Source organism: Thunnus thynnus, chromosome 15, assembly GCF_963924715.1.
Source record: "Thunnus thynnus chromosome 15, fThuThy2.1, whole genome shotgun sequence".
Classification (NCBI taxonomy): Eukaryota; Metazoa; Chordata; class Actinopteri; order Scombriformes; family Scombridae; genus Thunnus; species Thunnus thynnus.
In genome coordinates, this window is record NC_089531.1 from 19,821,655 (window position 1) to 19,840,517 (window position 18,863).

The 18,863-nt window shown below is 40.1% G+C and overlaps 2 protein-coding genes across 8 annotated transcripts in view; both read left to right on the plus strand.

The window, feature by feature from the left end:
• The window catches only part of ppp1r9a (protein phosphatase 1, regulatory subunit 9A), a 50,100-nt gene extending 39,282 nt beyond the window's left edge, over positions 1-10,818 (plus strand). For 3 of the 5 annotated variants that reach the window (XM_067611214.1, XM_067611215.1, XM_067611213.1), the window contains 11 exons: positions 872-968; positions 1,859-1,994; positions 4,209-4,297; positions 5,095-5,257; positions 5,463-5,523; positions 6,070-6,129; positions 6,485-6,533; positions 8,394-8,513; positions 9,129-9,152; positions 9,459-9,641; positions 9,966-10,818. In XM_067611214.1, the coding sequence (XP_067467315.1) occupies positions 872-968; positions 1,859-1,994; positions 4,209-4,297; positions 5,095-5,257; positions 5,463-5,523; positions 6,070-6,129; positions 6,485-6,533; positions 8,394-8,513; positions 9,129-9,152; positions 9,459-9,641; positions 9,966-10,148 (1,165 nt within the window). In that variant the 3' untranslated portion in view covers positions 10,149-10,818. Of the gene's footprint in view, positions 1-871; positions 969-1,858; positions 1,995-4,208; positions 4,298-5,094; positions 5,258-5,462; positions 5,524-6,069; positions 6,130-6,484; positions 6,534-6,856; positions 8,514-9,128; positions 9,153-9,458; positions 9,642-9,965 lie in introns of those variants that run through there. The other 2 variants (XM_067611216.1, XM_067611217.1) reach the window with 2 other exon arrangements.
• Positions 10,819-13,093: 2,275 nt separating this feature from the next.
• On the plus strand, positions 13,094-16,912 carry asb4 (ankyrin repeat and SOCS box containing 4). 3 transcript variants are annotated; one of them, XM_067611239.1, is made up of 8 exons: positions 13,094-13,268; positions 13,356-13,583; positions 13,997-14,296; positions 14,404-14,646; positions 14,742-14,989; positions 15,115-15,228; positions 15,448-15,599; positions 15,819-16,912. In XM_067611239.1, exons 1-8 carry the CDS (start codon positions 13,241-13,243, stop codon positions 15,856-15,858), a joined length of 1,353 nt encoding a protein of 450 aa, XP_067467340.1. In that variant the 5' UTR covers positions 13,094-13,240; the 3' UTR covers positions 15,859-16,912. The 3 variants fall into 3 exon arrangements, 2 of the variants coding, with proteins under 2 accessions (XP_067467340.1, XP_067467338.1); XR_010931506.1 differs by having other exon boundaries at positions 13,096-13,583; positions 15,819-16,033; positions 16,260-16,912; XM_067611237.1 differs by having other exon boundaries at positions 13,096-13,583.
• Positions 16,913-18,863: the final 1,951 nt, after the last annotated feature.

Genomic DNA, 18,863 nt, shown 5'->3' on the forward strand with positions numbered 1-18,863 from the left:
GCTTATTGAGTCTGTCCTCCTCTTTGTCTTGTCAGTGCTGAGCTCTATGTCTTCCTGTCCAGACCGGTTGCTCTGTTGTCATAGTTGAACATAGAATAATGCAGCTAGAAACTCCTTCTACTTAACTTTGTCTCCTTGACTTGCTGAGAGAGGCACTTAAAAGCTTTAAATAATAATTTATATGTATATCATAACTCCTACACTTGAATCGTTTCTTAGATGAGGTCATTGCTTCAATCCTGCCGTTAAATGTGCACTTTAATAAATAATTTCAGATTAAGTCCTTCGTTATTCCTTTTACAGCCGTCCTCACTTGCATCAGTGAGCAGAGAAGAGCACATCTCCTGCATTTCCATCTGTAAGGCAGAGCGGCTCTTTTTATAGCCCAAGTCTTATCCCATTTCAACAGCAAGAACTGAGTTCCCATTCTTATGCAGCGCAGCTCTCCTGCTTTTCACTGCGTTGATTTCTTTGGTCAGTCCCATCAAAACCTCTCCTGTGTAGCTCCAGTCTGACTGCTACTAATTGGCTGTGGCCCTGCAGGTCAAATGGAAGCTAGCTGATGAAACAAAACTCTCTATGCTGATCTGTAGCAGAGGAGAAACAGCGAGCTCCCAATCCAAAGGCAGTGTAGGCATTAGGAAATGGCTGTACTAGGGATGTATGTGTGTTCTTTGGGTGTAGATATGTGTGACTTCCTAAAAACAGCCTCTGCTCCCTTATCGCCACACTGAGCGAGAGGCAGACACTGTCACACATGGTGAAGCATGCACACACACACATATATATATATATAAATGTGTCCTGTTTTCTTGTGTTAATACACACCTACTCAGCTCATTACAATCTCCTCTCCCGCTTGTCCCTCTAGAGAGGTGGAGTTTATCCAGAAGGAGGATGCAGAGAGGAGGCGACTGGAGGAGGCTGAGAAAGCTCACCTGGCTGAGATCCAAGGACTGCAAGTCAGGGTAAAGCAGATCTTTTTCTGCCTATCTGTTACTTCTATCCCTCTCTGTATGCCTCTTATTGTAGTTGTTCTGTACGTAGTTGTTCTGTATGTGCAAATTGGTCTCCAAACAAAACAGAAATCCCTGAAGTTGAAATAACCTCATTAACACTGCAGTTCTTCCCTGGGCTTAATTATCCACAAGATTGTTGGATTTTCTTTTATATCATAGGCTGTGAATGTGTTTATACAGAATTCAATCCAAATCCAGTAATCAACATGATCAAAAGTATCAGTTTGTCTTGTTAACAGCACTCCATTTTTTTTCCCCTCCAGCATGCTTTTAAATTTATCTGAGCTTTTTCTGCAACATATAAAACTGTCGTTCTCCTCAATGGACAGTGACAGCAGATGGCTTTGGTGTCCAGGGGCCTGTGGTCAGTTGTGTTGTCAAACCCTGTATTGATTTTTTGCTTTCCTAGTCTTATAACATGACAGATGTGTTGTTTTCTGTTCAAGTCTCAGGCCATGCTCCACAGTTGAATGGGTAGTCAACCTGACTGTCCCCTATTATTATTCTGCACACTGAGCATTTTTTCTCTTACTGCACTGCATTGTGAAGGGTCAATGGTGAAGGGTGGCACAGGAAAGAGTGATGGAAAAACAGTATAATCTGGACAACAAGACAGGAGGGTTATTCTTTCACTTAACTTACATACTGGCACAAATGCATACATCATGTGTACTTGGCCGACACCTGCTAGAGACGTTAGTATTTCCAAATGCAATCCAAAGATGATTTATGTGCTCCTCAAGATGATAGCCATTTATTTCCAGTGTTTTAAGAGCAGCTGTTTTGACAGGTAAATGCCTACAGCTGATTAACATTGATCGGTTCCTCTGTCTGTACAGATTGCAGCATTAGAGTCTGAGCTAATGCAGCTGATGAAGCAGAACGGCATCCAGGTCAACAACAACAACAGCAACAGTGCTGAGAGGCTCAGCGCTCAGCAGCACAACCCCAACAAGGCTGCAGCACAAGCCAGAGGTCAGTTTATGATTGTTTACGTCTCTGTGAGGATCATTATCAGGATGTTCCCACTTTAATGGATAAAGTGACAGTTAAAATAGGAGACGGTTAGATGACTTAAATGTGACAGCTCCTTATACTTATGTCTGAAAATCATATTTTAAATAAATGTTCAAACAAGTATTTATCCCTCAGATGACCCATGATGCACCTCTCAACAACACTGCTATAACCTTTTTTAGCCCCTGTAGCTAATTGATTCTTTGTACTTTGGGAAGGACATACAAAAGTTTGGAACATGGATGTATAAAGAGAAGTGGATACAGCATTCATTCCCGTTCATTCTTATGAAAGTTGCTCAGCCCAAAAAAGCCACTTCCTGCTGTAAAGAAATACCTGGATGAAAAAATACTGTGCACGCTCTACGGGCCCAACGCGTCCATGGAGCATGCTCAGTAGAGACTTTGCTGGCAGAGACTGCTAACTTCCAGTTTAATCCTCCGGCTCTTCTAGACTGTGATCAGACCGAATGGATCAAATACTGATAGTGAAACAAGTCATTTTGCAGAGGTTTTGACACTCAAAAAAATGTATCCACTGATTTACATACGTCTCTTTCACAGTGTAAATCTATGTGGAAAAGTCTTTTTGGGCACATGACGTTTTTCACATGATGTTGTAATTACATGGTTTGGCCACTATGTCAAATTGGCTTCAAAGCTTGGCACTCTTTCTGGGGGCTTGGTTCTCAGAACAGATTCTCTGCTAGCTGCTAGCTGCTAGCTCGGTTAGCATGATGCATTTAAAGTCTATGGTTAATTGTGATCATGCTAAAGCTAATTTTAGTTAGCGAAAAACCTTTAAACCAAAATGTAATTACTGGAAAAACAACATCAGACTCCTTAGAGGGTCTTTTAGTACAACCAATCGCTGAACAAGACTTTTTAGGTGACCAAAATGTTACAGTTAACTTTCATGAACTGAAAATACACTAAAATAGTGACGGCTAGGGCTGTGGCTATGCCTACTCTGTGAATCTGAGGTTATGCCACGGTTATGTTATGTAATCAAAGTTGTCACCATGGTAGCAACTTGTCAATCACAAGGTAGCCACACCCTAAGGCATACCCTGCTTTATCATCTATTTTACTCTAAATTGGACCATAATTTACAAAATGAACATTATGCTGTATTGAAGAAGACTTGAAACTAGCGATTGAGACCATCAACTCATTAGGAAAGTGTTTACTGGGGTAATGAATCAAGTGAGAAGTAGGGTCATTTTCTCATAGACGTCTATGCAGTCGGATTTATTTTTGGAGCCAGTGGAGTCGACCCCTGATGGCCATAAGAAAGAATGCAGGTTTAAGTCGCCTCCGCACTGGCTTCACTTTTCAAACCCAGAGCTACAAGCTTGGTTTGGACTGGCTTGTTCTGTACTCTAAACATAAATTCTCATGCACACACACACACACAGAAACACACAAAATAAAATACATACACACAGCTTGCCGCCTGCATTTCATACACACATCACTAATCTTCCTCTCCTCCGCTGCCTCAACCCTCACACGCGCTTTCACTTGCGACCCTAGTTTCACTTTGGACTTCAACAAACAAAAAACAAACGAGTAATCCATTTTGAGCGTATCTGTCCGGCTTTGTTCTCTTCGAGTCTTTTTGAGCTCAGCTGGCTTCATTTCAGTGGCTGCATCTGTCAGAACGGAGTGTGCACACAGAGAAGTGCCATATCTGATACTGTACAGTGTGGACATGGTAACACAGTGATTGGATCTGCACTGATCCAAATGACGCAGCCTATTATGCAATATTAAAAATGGGGGTGTTGAGGGAGACGGCTGGAGCAGAATATAAAAGAGAGCCTGTGGGAGGAGAAGGCAAAATCGGCTGAAATGATCTCTTTCAAATTCTAATGATTCAGTCTTTGTCTCATCTGGCAGTGTCTCGCTGTAGTCTTTGGGAATGAACAGAAAAATGATAAGTGCCTTCCTAATTAATAATATTACTTTTGGGGTAAGACTTAATATTTTTACTCAGTTGATGTTTTTTTAAAATATACTTACTTAAAAGGGGTGTCAACACTGGGCCCAGGGCAAATGTAGTGCCTCTTAATGAGATTGAAACGGAAGAAAACTGCTTTTTTATGCATTACGCCACTGTATATTCTTTACCCTGCCATTTCTGTGTGTTTGTATATGTTTGTGTGTCTAGACCTGAGGGAGGGCTCTCCCCACTCACCCAGCAAAAAGAAGGGCTTTAGAGGAGTCGCCCGAGACAGCATCAGCTCCGTAGAAGGAGAGGTTCGTATGAAAACACACACACAAGCATTCTTACTTTTTTTGACTTCCTGGCGAACAACAATCGTCGAAATATGGGGCAGATATGCTGATGAGCTTCATTATTCTTATTAGATTATTCCCACGCTTACTAAATTTAAATTTCACCACAGGGTGTTTGATTAGTATGTGCGTGTATGTGTGTCCATCAGTGTGTTTGCGTGTCTTAAACCCCTGTCCATCCCACTTAATTCCTTTAATGGATTAATTGCTGTGTGTTGCTCTGCGGCACTAATTGAGTCTGTGGCGCTGTCACAACTTATTGTCTCTCCCAGTGTGATAATAACAGCCACAGTATTTTTCTGGATGAAAGGCTCTTGTCTGGCTAATGCTGTCACTTAACTCAGCTAGAGCAGGAATGAGTTCAGATTGGATAAACAACTTGGATAAGAATTGGCAGGAGCACAGAGACCAGGCAGTGTGAGGCTTCCAGGGGAAAAGAGGTCAAGGAATTAGAAATGGTGAAAGTATGTCAAGTGACTTCTTTCAGTTTAGTCTGCAACACTGGCTGTTCAGTTCGGTTTCTCCCTGATTTCACTTTATTCTTCTTCTTCTCTGTGGGACCGCTTCCTGTGTTTTTCCTTTTCTTTCTTATAATTTTTGTCCATCACAATTCCTTTACTCTTCTTTCTATTTTCTCCTCCTCTGGCCCTCTCTCACTCCCTCTCTCACCCTTCCCCGTGTTTTCATCTCCCATCCCTCTCCTCATTCCTCCCTTGCCTTAATCGCTTCTCTTTCTCTCCATTTATGTCCGTGTTCAGGTCTCAGAGGGACACGGCAGTCCAGCCCACAGTCGTTCTGGTTCGATTCGTAGTGTGGCCTCCTCTGATGGAGGGGCGGTGGTCCTCAAGGCCCCGGGCAGCGCAGAGAGCTCCCCTAGAAGAACACCGCGCCTGTCATCTACTGTGGGAGCGCACCAGGATGGTTAGTACATGTGTAACCTCACCATGTCCCATAAATTAGTTTTATCTAACTGCAACTACATCTATTAATAGAGATTTTCCTGCGGCAACAGTCAAGTTCCCAAATATCTCTCCTTGTAATATCGATTTTTTTTCTTTTTTGCTATTTATGAAAGCTAATTAATTGAAACAGGAGTAATCTCAGTTTTGGGTATTTGTGATCACAGATCCTGCAATGTCAAGCCCCTCACACAGTCTGGACGAGCTCAGTCAAACTCTTGACCCTGGGTAAGATGATGATGAGTAAAATGCTCTGTTTTTGTTTTGAGTTGTTCTTGTACCAACTAACAATACACTGCAAACTCGTACAATGTTGAGAGAATGAAGAATTTGAATGATAATCAACAAGCACAAGGATTTATCAGTGTTTTTTTATTTATGTGGGATCAAATATACCTGGTCTAGAAAGAAATGAATTAAAAGTAATTTAAGTTGCTTTTATTTGCATATTTGTTATATTTGCACTTTGTATATGTAAAGTACAGTTTGAACAGTTTGGGTCATGAGTGCCATGGCAGGTACTTAACTTACTTACTCCACTGATGGGTAGCATTTATTCATTTAGTGTTAGATTGAGTACACAGATAAAGTATTTAGTGTATCAATAAAGAAAAAAACTCTATGTACCATGTACATAGAAATGTATTGGTTGCTCAATTTTGAAAAGCTCATTTTTTACATTTTCTACTCCTCCATTATAACCCAAATCTGTTCACATATTATATGTGTTCTCAATCAAAGTATGCTTTCTCACTCTACTGTTGTTCTGTTCAGGTCATCTCTAAGGAAAACCAAAGTGGTTGAGAAAGATCCCAGAGCCTCACCTGGAAACAGGTAAATAAACATTGCACCAGAGTTTCAGTGATGTTTTCTTGCAGTTTGTCTGGCTCCAAAGGATGAACAAAAACTGTAGGACAATGCCTAGTAGCCATTCTTAATGATTCCAGATTCAGAAACTGTTTTTATTTGAGCATGTTGACATATATACACATATGTATATCTGTACAAATATACATGCAATTAAATCACAATATGCTCTTTTTTGTTTGTTTTTCGAACATATGTATATGAAATAACGGTGATAGCTAAAGATATTTTAAAAACTTATTTATGTAATCAGAAATTGTTTATGAAGCGTCACAACTGACCTCTGTTTAATTTTTTTCGTCTCTTTCTCTCTCTCTCCCAGCTCCACTGAGCCATCAGCAGAGGACAGTCCAGAGAATCTCAAGGCCAAGGTACATGAGGTTTTGGTGACTGGTACTGTACAGTGGACAGATAATAATTCACTTTACAGATACTTTACAATGAGGACATGTGAAGGACACTTTGTTACACCATCTGTTATGTTAATGTAAAATTCAGTCATAGCAGGCTTCTTGCCAGTGGCTCAGTGATATGCTTTATAACCATCATCTATCTGTTTATGAAAGCACAAACACACAACTCAGCTCCAGTATGTGCAGGTTGTACTGACTTGTGGTCTAACAGTGTGTTAGATCTGCTGCATATTTAAACTTTAATGGCAAGTTTGATGTATTGTTTTATTTCTGTTGAACAGACCTCCCTTACATGGCCCCACTTCTTCTCCTATTCATATTACTTGGTATTGTATTCCTTTGTGTTTTGTTCAATTATGTCTTGATCTACTGTACTGGAAATGAGTTGGTACTAAGTGAGGTAAACAGGGTTTCGTAGCATAGGGACTAACTGTATCACAATCAGAAAAATGCATGATGATTGCATTAGTAATCGCAAGAAAATCAATGAGTGTACATAATCCCAAAATATCTCTTATAATCTTTTTGAATGTCTTCAGTGACCCTGCAGAGAATATCCATTTCAGTGATCGTATGATCAGTTTTTAAGTATTAAATTCCAATTTTGTGGAATCCTAGAGCAAGTCAGTTTTTTTATATTGCCTCTTGATTTAGCTAAATTGATACAATGAGATTAAGGTTGTTAATATGGCCATTTGTTGCAGTGGAGGACTGTTTTCTAATCCTGTGTAATATCAGATGTAGTTACTATAGGATTAAAAAGGAGATTATTTTTGATCATGCACCAATCCGGTTCTTTTCCTTCTCTAAGGACATGCTCTCAGCTTAAGACAAGTGCACGTCAAAAGATAAATCAATGCAGACTTTATGCGCATTAATAGTTATGTGGGGCTTTTAAGCAAAGAAGGAAGCCCAGGAAGCTGGAAGTCTGAACCTGTAAGATTAGTCTCGCTTTTACCTCAGACAGTACTGAGACTCAAAGAACTGCTTTAAGAAACAGCATATAACCAAATTTAAGACAAAGCTCTGCACTTTCAGCTCAAAATCTTACATAAATGTAATGTTACACTTTGTCTTTGATTCTCAATCAGTGGACCAAATGGGAATAGTGTATATCCCAGGACACTTGCTCAGTAAATAAATATTGCTCTATTTATTGGTTAACATGATATTTTGACCTTCGTCAGATGAAAACGAACAGCCATATTTTTTACAGGGCAAGTGTTGCACCCACTTTTCTCTCCTTGAAAGTTTGTTTTTCTCAGCAGCAGCTTGTCTTGAGCTGCTTTGAGCACATATCTTGGATCTTAACACTGTAATTCCCAGAATGTCTGCACTCTCTCACACTCACACAGTGAGAATGATTTTTTGAGTTGGATCACATCCAGCTACAGCTATGCGACATAATTTAACCATCATACCAACCACTAATCACTTTCACAGTTTGTGCTATAATGTAATATCTTAAAATTGAGGAATGTGCACAACCCTGCCTTCTAACAGCTTAAATATATTTAGTACACTGCACTTTTTTATTGATCAATCAATCATTCTGGTACATGCTCCATGGAAAAGCCTTCATTTTCTTGATTCATTCACTCCTAATCCAGTCTCTCTGTTTAAGAAATAGATTAAATAACCCATCCTTGACTAAATTTACAATATCAACCTACAAATGCAACATCATGTTGTTTTTAATCCATACCACTTCACAGAAACATGGATAAAAGAGAAGCACTCCATCTAATCAACTAAATTCAGCCTCAGAGACTGTTGGCTCTCACCACAAGTCTTAAAAGTGTGCTGTTGATTTCTCAGGGACCCGCTTTGAACGATGATCTGAGTGCCAGCAGCAACAGCTCAGTGGAGATCAGCGGCCTGCTGAGCGAAGCCAAGATGTCAGGACGCTCACACACCCTGGCGCTCTCCTCAGATGAGGTACACATACTTGTACAATCTTTGAAAAATATAATTAAGTTCATTTTTTGTCAAGTGAGTATAGTTAAATTCAGTATCAAAAAAAGTTAAAAAAAAAAAAATACTGCACATGATACTGCTTTCACGACATCAAAGGTACAACACCTAAAAACAAACTTATAAAGTGAACATACTGTAAAACACAACTTGTATAGAACTGAGAAAAGGGGGTCCAGTATGTAAACATCATGTCAGTTGAAATGTGGCAAAATACTGTGAACCCAGGTAGAAAAATTACAGGACACCCATTTTCTAGCAGAAAATAAATAAATAAATAAATAAATAAAATGGGCTTTTTTCACTCAAAACTTCGAACAAATAAACTTACAGATTCCTACTTTATGTGCTAGCGCCCCCATTTATCATCGTTATGGATGTCTCAGACGGAACAGAACATATTCCCTATAGGCAGTAGCTTCTCTCAAATTGGCAGAAAACAACAAGCTAAAAATGATGCACTAGTTCAGGTTCATTGTATTCAAATGTTGGCATAGGCTGCTACAGAGGATGCCATTTTGTTTCTGTTCTGTTAACAACCCAGTCTCCTTCTGTTGTTTTTTACGCTGCCACATTCAGAGTCTGGATATGATAGATGATGAGGTGAGACCGAGGCCGCAAGCCTCCACAGGATATGTGTTTTTCTGCATGCACGTCTTTATGTGTCTGTTGAGTATAAACCATTTGTCTGTGTCTCATTCCCACATATCATTCATGGCGAAGAATGCATGTCTTACAGGTTTATTTAAATTTGCAACAGAATAAAAATTTCGATTCTGTTGTTGATTTCGTCAGAACTCATTAGTCATCCAGTGGTCTGTGAAAGATATACTTTTAAAGCATGATCATATACACCTATGGTAGAGTTGAAAATATCTGCTTCTCTCCCTGTTGTATATTAATGTTCAGATCCTAGATGAGGGACAGTTTTCGAAGCAGTATCAGTGGCAGAACCGCATCATCACAGAATGGACCTCCCAGCAAGTGGCCCGCTGGCTTATGGGCCTCAACTTAGAACATCATATCCCAGAATTCACTGCCAAAAATATAGATGGAGAACAGCTGCTACAACTGGATAGTGCTGAGCTCAAGGTAAGTTAAGATTTCATGTTTAATTACATACAAAGTAGATATTATCAGTATCAACATACAGTGTGTGTCATTAGTAACAAGAAACACATGTCTGAGGTAATTCAGCAACAGTGATGCCATGTCATAGTTGGCACACCAGTTTATATTTCAACTTTAAAATGGTCCTACTCAGGACATATCTTATATACATATTATAAATGTTTTTTCGGAAAACAATGTTGATATCAGTCTCAAAAATCCACTCTTGGTCAGGCTATAATAGAAATGTAAATAGGTAGACGAAAGGCAGGAGGATTTTTATATGTATATATAAATTTGTTTCAGGCCCTTGGAGTCACTTCTTCCCAGGACCGGGCCCTGATCAAGAAAAAGATCAAAGACCTGAAAGTTCTGATGGAGAAGGCCAAGAGGAACCGCGAGAAAGTGGAGAAACAGCGCGAGAAGCTAAGAAAGAGAGAGCTGGAGCAGCAGCAGAAAGAGGCGCGCAAAGAAAGCGCGGCAGAGTGAAGTGAATCCTTAGATCACCTCCCGCTTTACTGTAGCACCTCACCAAGTAGCATCTCAAAGAACAGAACGTCAGTAGGCCCCACAAACGAACCCTGTGGGACACCTACTCAGTAGTTCACTAGTTCTCAGTGGTGGAGCTCCACATGTAACTGTTGGAGAGTGTTGAGTGACTTCTTCACCATGCAAATTAAACCAAAATGAGCAGTTGGCTAATAGGATGCTGCCCCTTCATTTGCCTCATTTTACACCGATCCTGTGTTTTTAGCCATGTAAGAATTTACTCGGTTTTATTTATTTTGCTGTTTATTGCTGTAAATTGGGTTTATTTATTCATCTCCAGAGTAAGTCTGTGAAACCTTCATCTCGTCCTCATCCCATATCATCTCCAGAGCTGTCTGTGTTACCCATCACAGCACCTTTAGACATAACAACTGTGTACAATGTTAAATACAGATACAAATATGTCTAATGTGCCATTTTAATAGACTTACTGTATGTATATCCTGTTCAGATACATAGATCACTGGAATCTCTCTATTGCTTTGATGAAGCATATACAGGTCGGGCCTGTGTGGTGGACTATATGAGGCAGTACTCGTGTCACACCACTGGGTGTCCCCATGCTGCTTACTTACACTACTGAAGAGGGCAACACTGGAACTTTCCAACAGGAACTGAAGTGGGAACCAACTTTCTTTGGGAGAAACATGCTCTCTCTTGACTTGCAAGAACACTGGAAGTGCAAACACTGTAAATTTAACCTCTGCACTGGCTTGTCCAATGCTCCTTACAGAATACATGTACCACACTAAAGCAGTTCTCAAAACAACAGATGACAAGGACACACTGTACTCATTGGACTGGTTCTAATGGAGACTTCAGGTACATTGTAATCATGAAATTTGTAACTTACCAAACCCATACCACAAAAACAAGCAAACAAACAAAAAAAGATAAAATGAAACTTCCTGCTTATATGCATAATGTTGCTTTGAATCCGCTTGTAACCTGCTTTTGACCTCTTTTTATATTCTCTCTCAATAACAAAGTAATACCCAGCCACTGCCTTTAGAAATTCTAGAGAAGTAGAATTTTTCCGAAATCTATCCGCTTCTGTGTGACTGTCGAAACAAATACAGTAGATTAAACATTTGTTTGTGTTTTTTTCAGAAAAATCACAGGTAAAAGTTCACCATGAAAATTACTCCAGAATACTTTGAATAATATGTAGGAGAGTTGCCATATAGATGGTTTATCTTTGTGATCAGGTAGACAGAAGAATGCAGAGGACACATACTGATATTTTGATGTTACACTGGAAATTGCACCAGATACATGCAATGTCATTTTTTCTTATGAAACCAGTTTAGTAAGACTCAAATTATTTTGATTTACATGTTAGATAAAAAATGATTTTGACTTATGTACTTTATGCAAACAGTTATTCTTGTTTTAGGATTATGAAGCTCACTGAGAGACATGTTCCCTGTGTTACTTCTTTATCATTCCCAAGTATCATTCTGTAGGTTTACAATAAATAATAGAGACAGCGGTGTCACCGTGATAGAAATGAAGGCAGCTCTGGTTATGATCTCCTTTTGTCTTAAGGACCCTGCCTGGTGTACTGTTAACAGGTTAAGAACAAGAATAAGGTTACAGATGTGTTCATTGTGACTTGATACCTCCATGGAATGCCACAGGTATCGATCTGATATTGATCTGTTATTGTTATTATTTATTTATTTCTGTATTTAATGAAGCAACTGACTATTGTTTATGATAACATACGCAAAATAAGAGTATTATTAACACCTAATGATGATTTATCCAGAATTGTATGATTACTTTCTTTTGCCAAAACCTAATTAAAACTGTTAATTAAAAGTGATTTATATTCAAGTAAACTGTGAAGGATTTAAGGCTTGGAAATGCAAAGCAAGAAGAAAACACATACTCCCATTGTGCTTGTGGTTTTAGCCTTCCTCTTATACAACCATAGTGCTGCTCCAGTGCTACTCCAATAAACTGGTCATGATGTGTTCTTACGAAATATTTTTTAACACTTGAACCTTTCTGTGAATACCCCCACCCTGTCAAGTCAGTCAGCAGACTGCACTCTTTTGACTCTTTTTGTATGTATAGTAAAACACTGAGAGCAATATGCTGTAAGAATCCTAAAGAAGCCTTGTTTTCTATTGTGTCAGTGTGTGTGTGTGTGTGTGCGCACAGTAATTGGAGGGCTGAAGAGGCTCAAAGGTCTGACCTGAGCCGAAATGTGATTTCAGATCTTTTCCATGCGCTTGACTGAGCTTACCTGGCATGATGAAACCAACGTACGGATGAGACCCTGGTGCTCCTGGCAGGCAAAAACACAAGCGTTTGAGTCATGTCAGGAAGGGGCTCACTGGACGTTTGTCTTTCATGTATGAAGAGAGCAAAAAGATAATCACCACACAAACTGCTAGCCATGCTTTCACTCTTTTAAGAGCTGTGCTTATTTTCCTCCTCCTATTTTGTCATTACCTTTGCTCTCTTTTTCGCATTCTGAAAAGTTTGAAAGGGCAGCTACCTGTCACACTGAATAAAATGTGCAGTCACTGTCCATACTTTCGTTTCCTCTTTCTTTCACCTTTCCTCTACGTAGTTTTAGTGGTCATTTGCAAGCCAGAAACAGATCAAAAGGTGCAGAACAATTGGTGAGAGTGCACGAAACTCATATTATGTTTTCATTCCCTCATGGTAAACCTGTTACAACTGGCACTGATAGTTTACATCATTGAAAAACAAATAATAATGGGATGCAGTTTAGTCATATGAAGATAGACTGCGCTGTGACTGTGTGTTATTTTTAGCATGTGACCCTCTACTACAAGGTACTTTTCTCTTAGTGGACCTTCCAGCAGACTGGCAGGCCTAGAGTCAGCCACAGTCAGCTCTAGATCTCCAGTCCCTCCCTCTCCCCTTTCTATTTATGCTCAGCCTAATTTCACTCCGGAGCTATTTTTTCCCTCCTTGTTGTCACTTGTTGCCCCTCTTCTACTACTTGATCTCCGTCTTCTTTCCTGATACACCTCCCATACAGTAGCTGATGGATGGAATTACAGAGGCCTTCCATTGTGGGTATGCTTGACTCCTTCATTATCACCATTTGTGCATTCTTTTCCAATTTCTTCTATGCTGTGTGGAGAGCATTAGTGTCTGAACTAGGTGGTTTAGCTAAGCCACATGTGGAACGAGGCCCTTCTCTCAGGGTGGTCATGGAGGAGCTGAGCCCCAGACAACTGGCTGTAAAGCAGCTGAAGCAACGCTTCTTGAAGGCCCTACAGGCCAACAACACTGAAGAGGTCCTCCAGATTCTCCACACCAACAATCTAGACATTGACACTGTGCTGGAGGTGGAGGACCCCAGCATGGTTCTGGCCTCCTACAAACAAGGTAGGGGGAGCGAAAGTGGGCTGAGATTGATCCAGATTTCTCCTGCAGCAGTAAAATGATTGATTGTGAATGGTTTATGTCACAAGAGGCCCAGAAAGATAAGCTGCCATGTAAATCCAAATTGGACTGCAGACAATTCGTTCTGTAGTTTATTCACTAGGTGGTGCTAAACCTCCATGGATTCACAGCTAGAAATGACTAGAAACAGTCTAGACTGGGTGTATCACAACATGTATCCTCAGGCTGTTTTGTTATGAACATACTGCAGTACAATATCCTTAGCCATCATATAGTATCTGTAATATCATCCCTATACCTGTGCCTATACCTATACCTATGAACATGGAAATCTACTCTAGCTTTAGCTTTTACTGTCACAGTGAAACACTTCTTGGTTTTCTGATTTGATACAGGATATTGGCTGCCAGGCTACAAACTGGAGAGTTCCTGGGCAATGGCTATTCATGTATGTGTGATGTACAATGCTGTGGAGACAGCACTGGTGCTCCTTCAGAAAGGTGCAGCTGTCAACGGTATGCCCAATGGGAAGACACCATTGCATGTGGCCTGTGAGGTCTCGAACAGTGATTGTGTGGCCTTGCTTTTAGCCCATGGGGCAAAGATCAGCAAACTGTCACTGAGCGGACACACACCACTGCACTACTGCATCACCAGAGAGTCAGTGAACTGTGCCAAGCAGCTCATCCTCAAAGGTCAGGAGGCAAGGATGCATGGATAGACCAGTAGATGGATGAAAGCTCAAAATACAGACATTGTAAAAGCCACTATAACAATTAAATAATCTTTTTTTTCCATGGAGGTGCGAAAGTCAACATGCCCGGCCACAACAATGAGGAGGACACACCGTTACACACTGCTGCCAGATTTGGTGTCCCAGAGCTGGTGAGTCTCTATCTGGCCCACGGAGCAGCTGTGGATGCAGTCAATTCGCTCCAGGAGACGCCCCTAATGACTGCGGCCTTCTGGGGTTTTGATGCCAAAGAGCAAATCTACAGCCCAGATCACCATTTGGTCTGTCGCCTCCTGCTGGACCACAAAGCAGGTGGGAGGCTCTGGATCCTTGTACATGACTTTCACTGGTAACACTATTGTCATTGCTGTGTAGCATGGAGGCTATTTACTTGCCTTCTGTTGCAGATCCCAACCTCAAAGAAGAAGACTATAAAACAGCTCTTCACAAGGCGGCCTGGAACTGTGATCACGTCCTGATGGAGATGCTGCTTGAGGCTGGAGCAGATACACGAGCCATGGACATCAATGGCTGTGCTCCCATTCAGTATCTCCTCAAGGTGACTGGTGTGAGGCCTATGGCTATACCTGAGCTATGCTATCAGTTGCTGCTCAACTACAATGCAGCACGAATCTACCCACCCCAGTTCCACAAGGTACAGACATCTGGACCAGATGTGGTTTGGCACATGTATTCGCAAATTATATGTTGATAGTAAAGGAAAATTCTTGCCAGATTCTTTTGTTGTACCATGTACCATTGGTGTGTTGTTTTGTGCAGGTGTTGCAGTCCTGTCATGACTACCCAGGAGTAGTAGAAATCATGGTGAACTCTTACGAACATTTAAAGCCAACAAAGAAGTGGAGAACTTCCATTCCTGATGACTGCTACAAGGTAATACTAGGATGTAATGGATAGCATGAAGTGTGTTTAGAGTAGATTCAAGTAGGTGGTAAAAAGTATCCCAACTCTCCTTTTCGTTTTTATCTAACTGTTTTATAATCAGGGAAACTAACACCAGCTTGTCCTGGTTGTGAATGGTAAAAATTACTTTCCTGAATACTGTTGTCTTGTTATTCAAGTTAGTCTTCAATGTTGTCTGTTTCTCCTCAGCGACATAAAGAATTCTATGACTCTATGTTTGGCGTTTGCACCAACACTCCCCGCAGCCTGCTTCACCTTGCCAGATGTGCCATCAGAGCCGGCCTGGGTGGCTTCTGTGAGAGAGGTGTAGCACAGCTGCCTCTGCCATCTACCATTAAGAAGTATTTATTACTGAACCCTGAGGGGATACTGTACTAATAGACTAACTTTTGTACATCAAATTCAACTAGCATATGGCATGATGCTTTATGTCACTGGATGATTTCAACAGGAACATTCACTACATCTCTGCAGGCTGTGGAAATGGAAAATGCTGCTAGCTGGAGCTGACACTAAGTGCTGTGCCTTTTTTTTATTTTTTCCATGCACACCACTCCCAGAGGCTTTGGTCTGGAGCGTACAGAGCATATTGGGGTGTAAGAATATCTTGAATAAATGTGTCACCAAAAGACAGAAATCCCTCTTTAGTGTTTGACAGTAAAGAAGAAACTACATGTAAGCGCCATCTCTGCTGGAGTGGAACCCTATTGCCATGACTTATTATGAAACAGATTTCCACTATTACTGTTCAACCATGCAGACATTTGGGACACAGGTAAGAGATACTGCAGTGCCAATTATAATAATAATAATTTATGGTGAATGATTAACAAGTAATGATATTTGCCTGCTGGAGTGGAACCTTCAGCCCGTCCACAACCTTGTAATCCTTCTTGTAATTTTATGTGTATCAACTTCTACAGAGGTCTGATTTTACATATTTTAAAGTGAAAAGATTTATTCTCAGTAAATATCTTTTTCTTTTGTTCCCATCTGTGCAGTGTCTCTCTACAGTGCTGCCTCATACTTTAGAGGATCCAAATCTACCTGGCAACCAGCCTTAATGCTTGAACTGCTCATGCTCTCCTGATACTATTTGCAGAACAAACACTTGACAAGCCACTCCTCAACAAGTGATTGTTTTTCCAGTGGACTGCGCATGGACGACTTAACAACCTAAAACCATACACAAGAGAGCAGAGGTCACTGTGAAAAGTGTGATAGTTACTTAATATCCTCATCAAGACTTTAAATTTGAACTGCTTCCATCCTGAGTTCCATTCAAAGTGAACTTTCTCTATAAAATGGACTGTAGGTTCTCAACTAGAGGAAGATCACTTTGAAAAGTCTCAAGAAGACCTTTAATTCTCTCTGGAGCGTGTCCTGGTCCATTCATCCCAGTCACAACTGCGTGCTGTAATGGTGTGAGTGTCTGTCTATTTTATCTAAGTGTTAAGTCCAATTTAACAAGGGGAGATTATACCAGTGGACTATAGAGGGAAGCACTCATCAGGCTGAGACTGACTGGAGAGAAAAGGGGCTGCTGAGCTATTAGTCTTTTTGTTGGAGGAGACACCAAAGCGGAGAAAATGAACTGGCAGCTTGAGGAAACATTAAGAATAAGGCTGCTCAGCTTTCGATAATGAGGGCTGAATTAGGATGGGAAAAAGGAAATGGAGCTTTTTTTCTTTATCCCCAGTCCACAGATGGAAAGAGTTACTAAAAATGGATGAAGTGTTACTAAAAAGTTCTGACTGAGACTGAGAGTTTTTGCAAGCAACATTTCAAATACTGGTTTAGAAATGATCTTTGGATTTGTTGGTTTTAAATATTTCTAGTTTTCACATTCTTTAAACAATCACAGTATATAGTGATCTGCATTGATCCAAATATGAATACATCACATCTTTTTATAAATGAATGAAACGCCACATAGATCAGTTACTTCAGCATGTTACCACAGCTGTTTGTAACTGTGGTGTTGGTTTAATCATTATGAACCTTCTGATCCATAGGTCACACACATACAGTAAACAGGTGTGTCTGAGGGGTGTCAGAATGGCTGATGTTTATACCTTAACCAAATATTTAGTTATTGTATATAACAGTACATGTAGGTTATTATTGGAGGGGACTGCTGGTAGAAATATGTTTCAATTAACAAACACATCTCCATTTTAGTGGGATGTTGTTGTGTCAGCATGTCCATATTTGTATGACTGCACAGTCTGTGGCACACACAGGGTGACATAGTGAATCAGTGATTGTCAAATTCAAGGCTGGTGGCCTTAAATGAACTCTTTTATGCTGTGCAGGTGTAACTGAATGCACTAATACCTAGAAGCTCACAGATCCAGTGGTGCTGCATCCTACTAGGTAAACACGTTAACTCAAAACAACTCAAGGGTGTGCTTTAGTTCCAATTTCACATTTAGTTATTTTACATTTGTGCAGAATAAATAAATAGATTACAATTTTGTTTAGAAAAGTGTATGTTTACTTTTAAGCTGAGATTTTTTTATGACATGTTGATAAAAGCCTACACCGCAGGTATTTCAGAAATCCAAGCTCCAAGCATGTGCACCAGACATTTGTTGAAAGGGAACATTGAATGACTGAAGGGTCAGACTGCACTCCCTGAACTCTTAAAATAAACCAGTCAGGCAGAGAGAGAATACACCATTAAAGCACACATTATAATGTTGGGAAGGTAAGACAGTTAGGTAATTCTTAGTGATTCTGACATTGTTGTCTTTTTTTCACTTTTCATTCCTTACCTTTGAGAATGAGCTTGCATGACGCTGTATTTGTAATGTTGCCAAGGCAAAGACAAACAAGAGGAGTAACAAAACCAGGACAGGCTGCGACATGTGGGCATGCTAATGAAGGGGCAAAACAGGGCAGGACAGCCTGTTCTCTGCCCCTATTGGCAGCCAGCCATAAAAAGCCATTGGACTGTATCTGCTGCATTGACAGACAAACAAAGCAAATTTTCCTAAAACAAGCTGTGGTGGGAGGGGAGGGAGTCAGGAGGACAATAAGGGTGGCAACAACTTCCAGAGATTTTACAGAGGACACTGGCACATGGAGTTGTTTACTTTAAAGACAATATATTGCAGGTTGCAGCCTGCTGTCTGTGCAAACAATGAGGGAATAGTACATGATGAAAAACAGGTGAATTAGTTTAGCTTTACAAATTAAATTTCTAAGGCTTAAAAATTTAATATTTTTTAAATATTATGTTATGTAGTAAACATTCATAATTACATACAGGGATGTGTTTTATCAGTCCTTTCCTCAGCTTATAACCAGACTCAACTCAGATAATAAACCATTTAAAACATCTGGGTAAAACATTTTCCAAGTATGCAGTATACTTGTAAATTCTTTCACATACTGTAGTATTATGATTGTTTCTTCCCTTAATGCTATTTCATATTATTCTTTTGGTTATTCTATTATTACTCTATTATTGTTATTCTATTGGGTTTGGTTAGATGACTGGGAGAACTTCTTATCTGGCCAACTGAATCAGAGAATAACATAGGCTTGTTTATTTATGTTGATAGCTGCCTTCAACAGTTGCACAGTTCAACTGATCCTTC

Bases quoted from the DNA above. Each gene is read 5' to 3' on its own strand.
- asb4 (XM_067611237.1), top strand. From the start codon at position 13,241: ATGGAATTACAGAGGCCTTCCATTGTGGGTATGCTTGACTCCTTCATT. The intron at 14,297-14,403 runs GTCAGGAGGCAA...TTTTCCATGGAG, and splicing joins CAAGCAGCTCATCCTCAAAG to GTGCGAAAGTCAACATGCCC. The intron at 15,229-15,447 runs GTAATACTAGGA...GTTTCTCCTCAG, and splicing joins TTCCTGATGACTGCTACAAG to CGACATAAAGAATTCTATGA.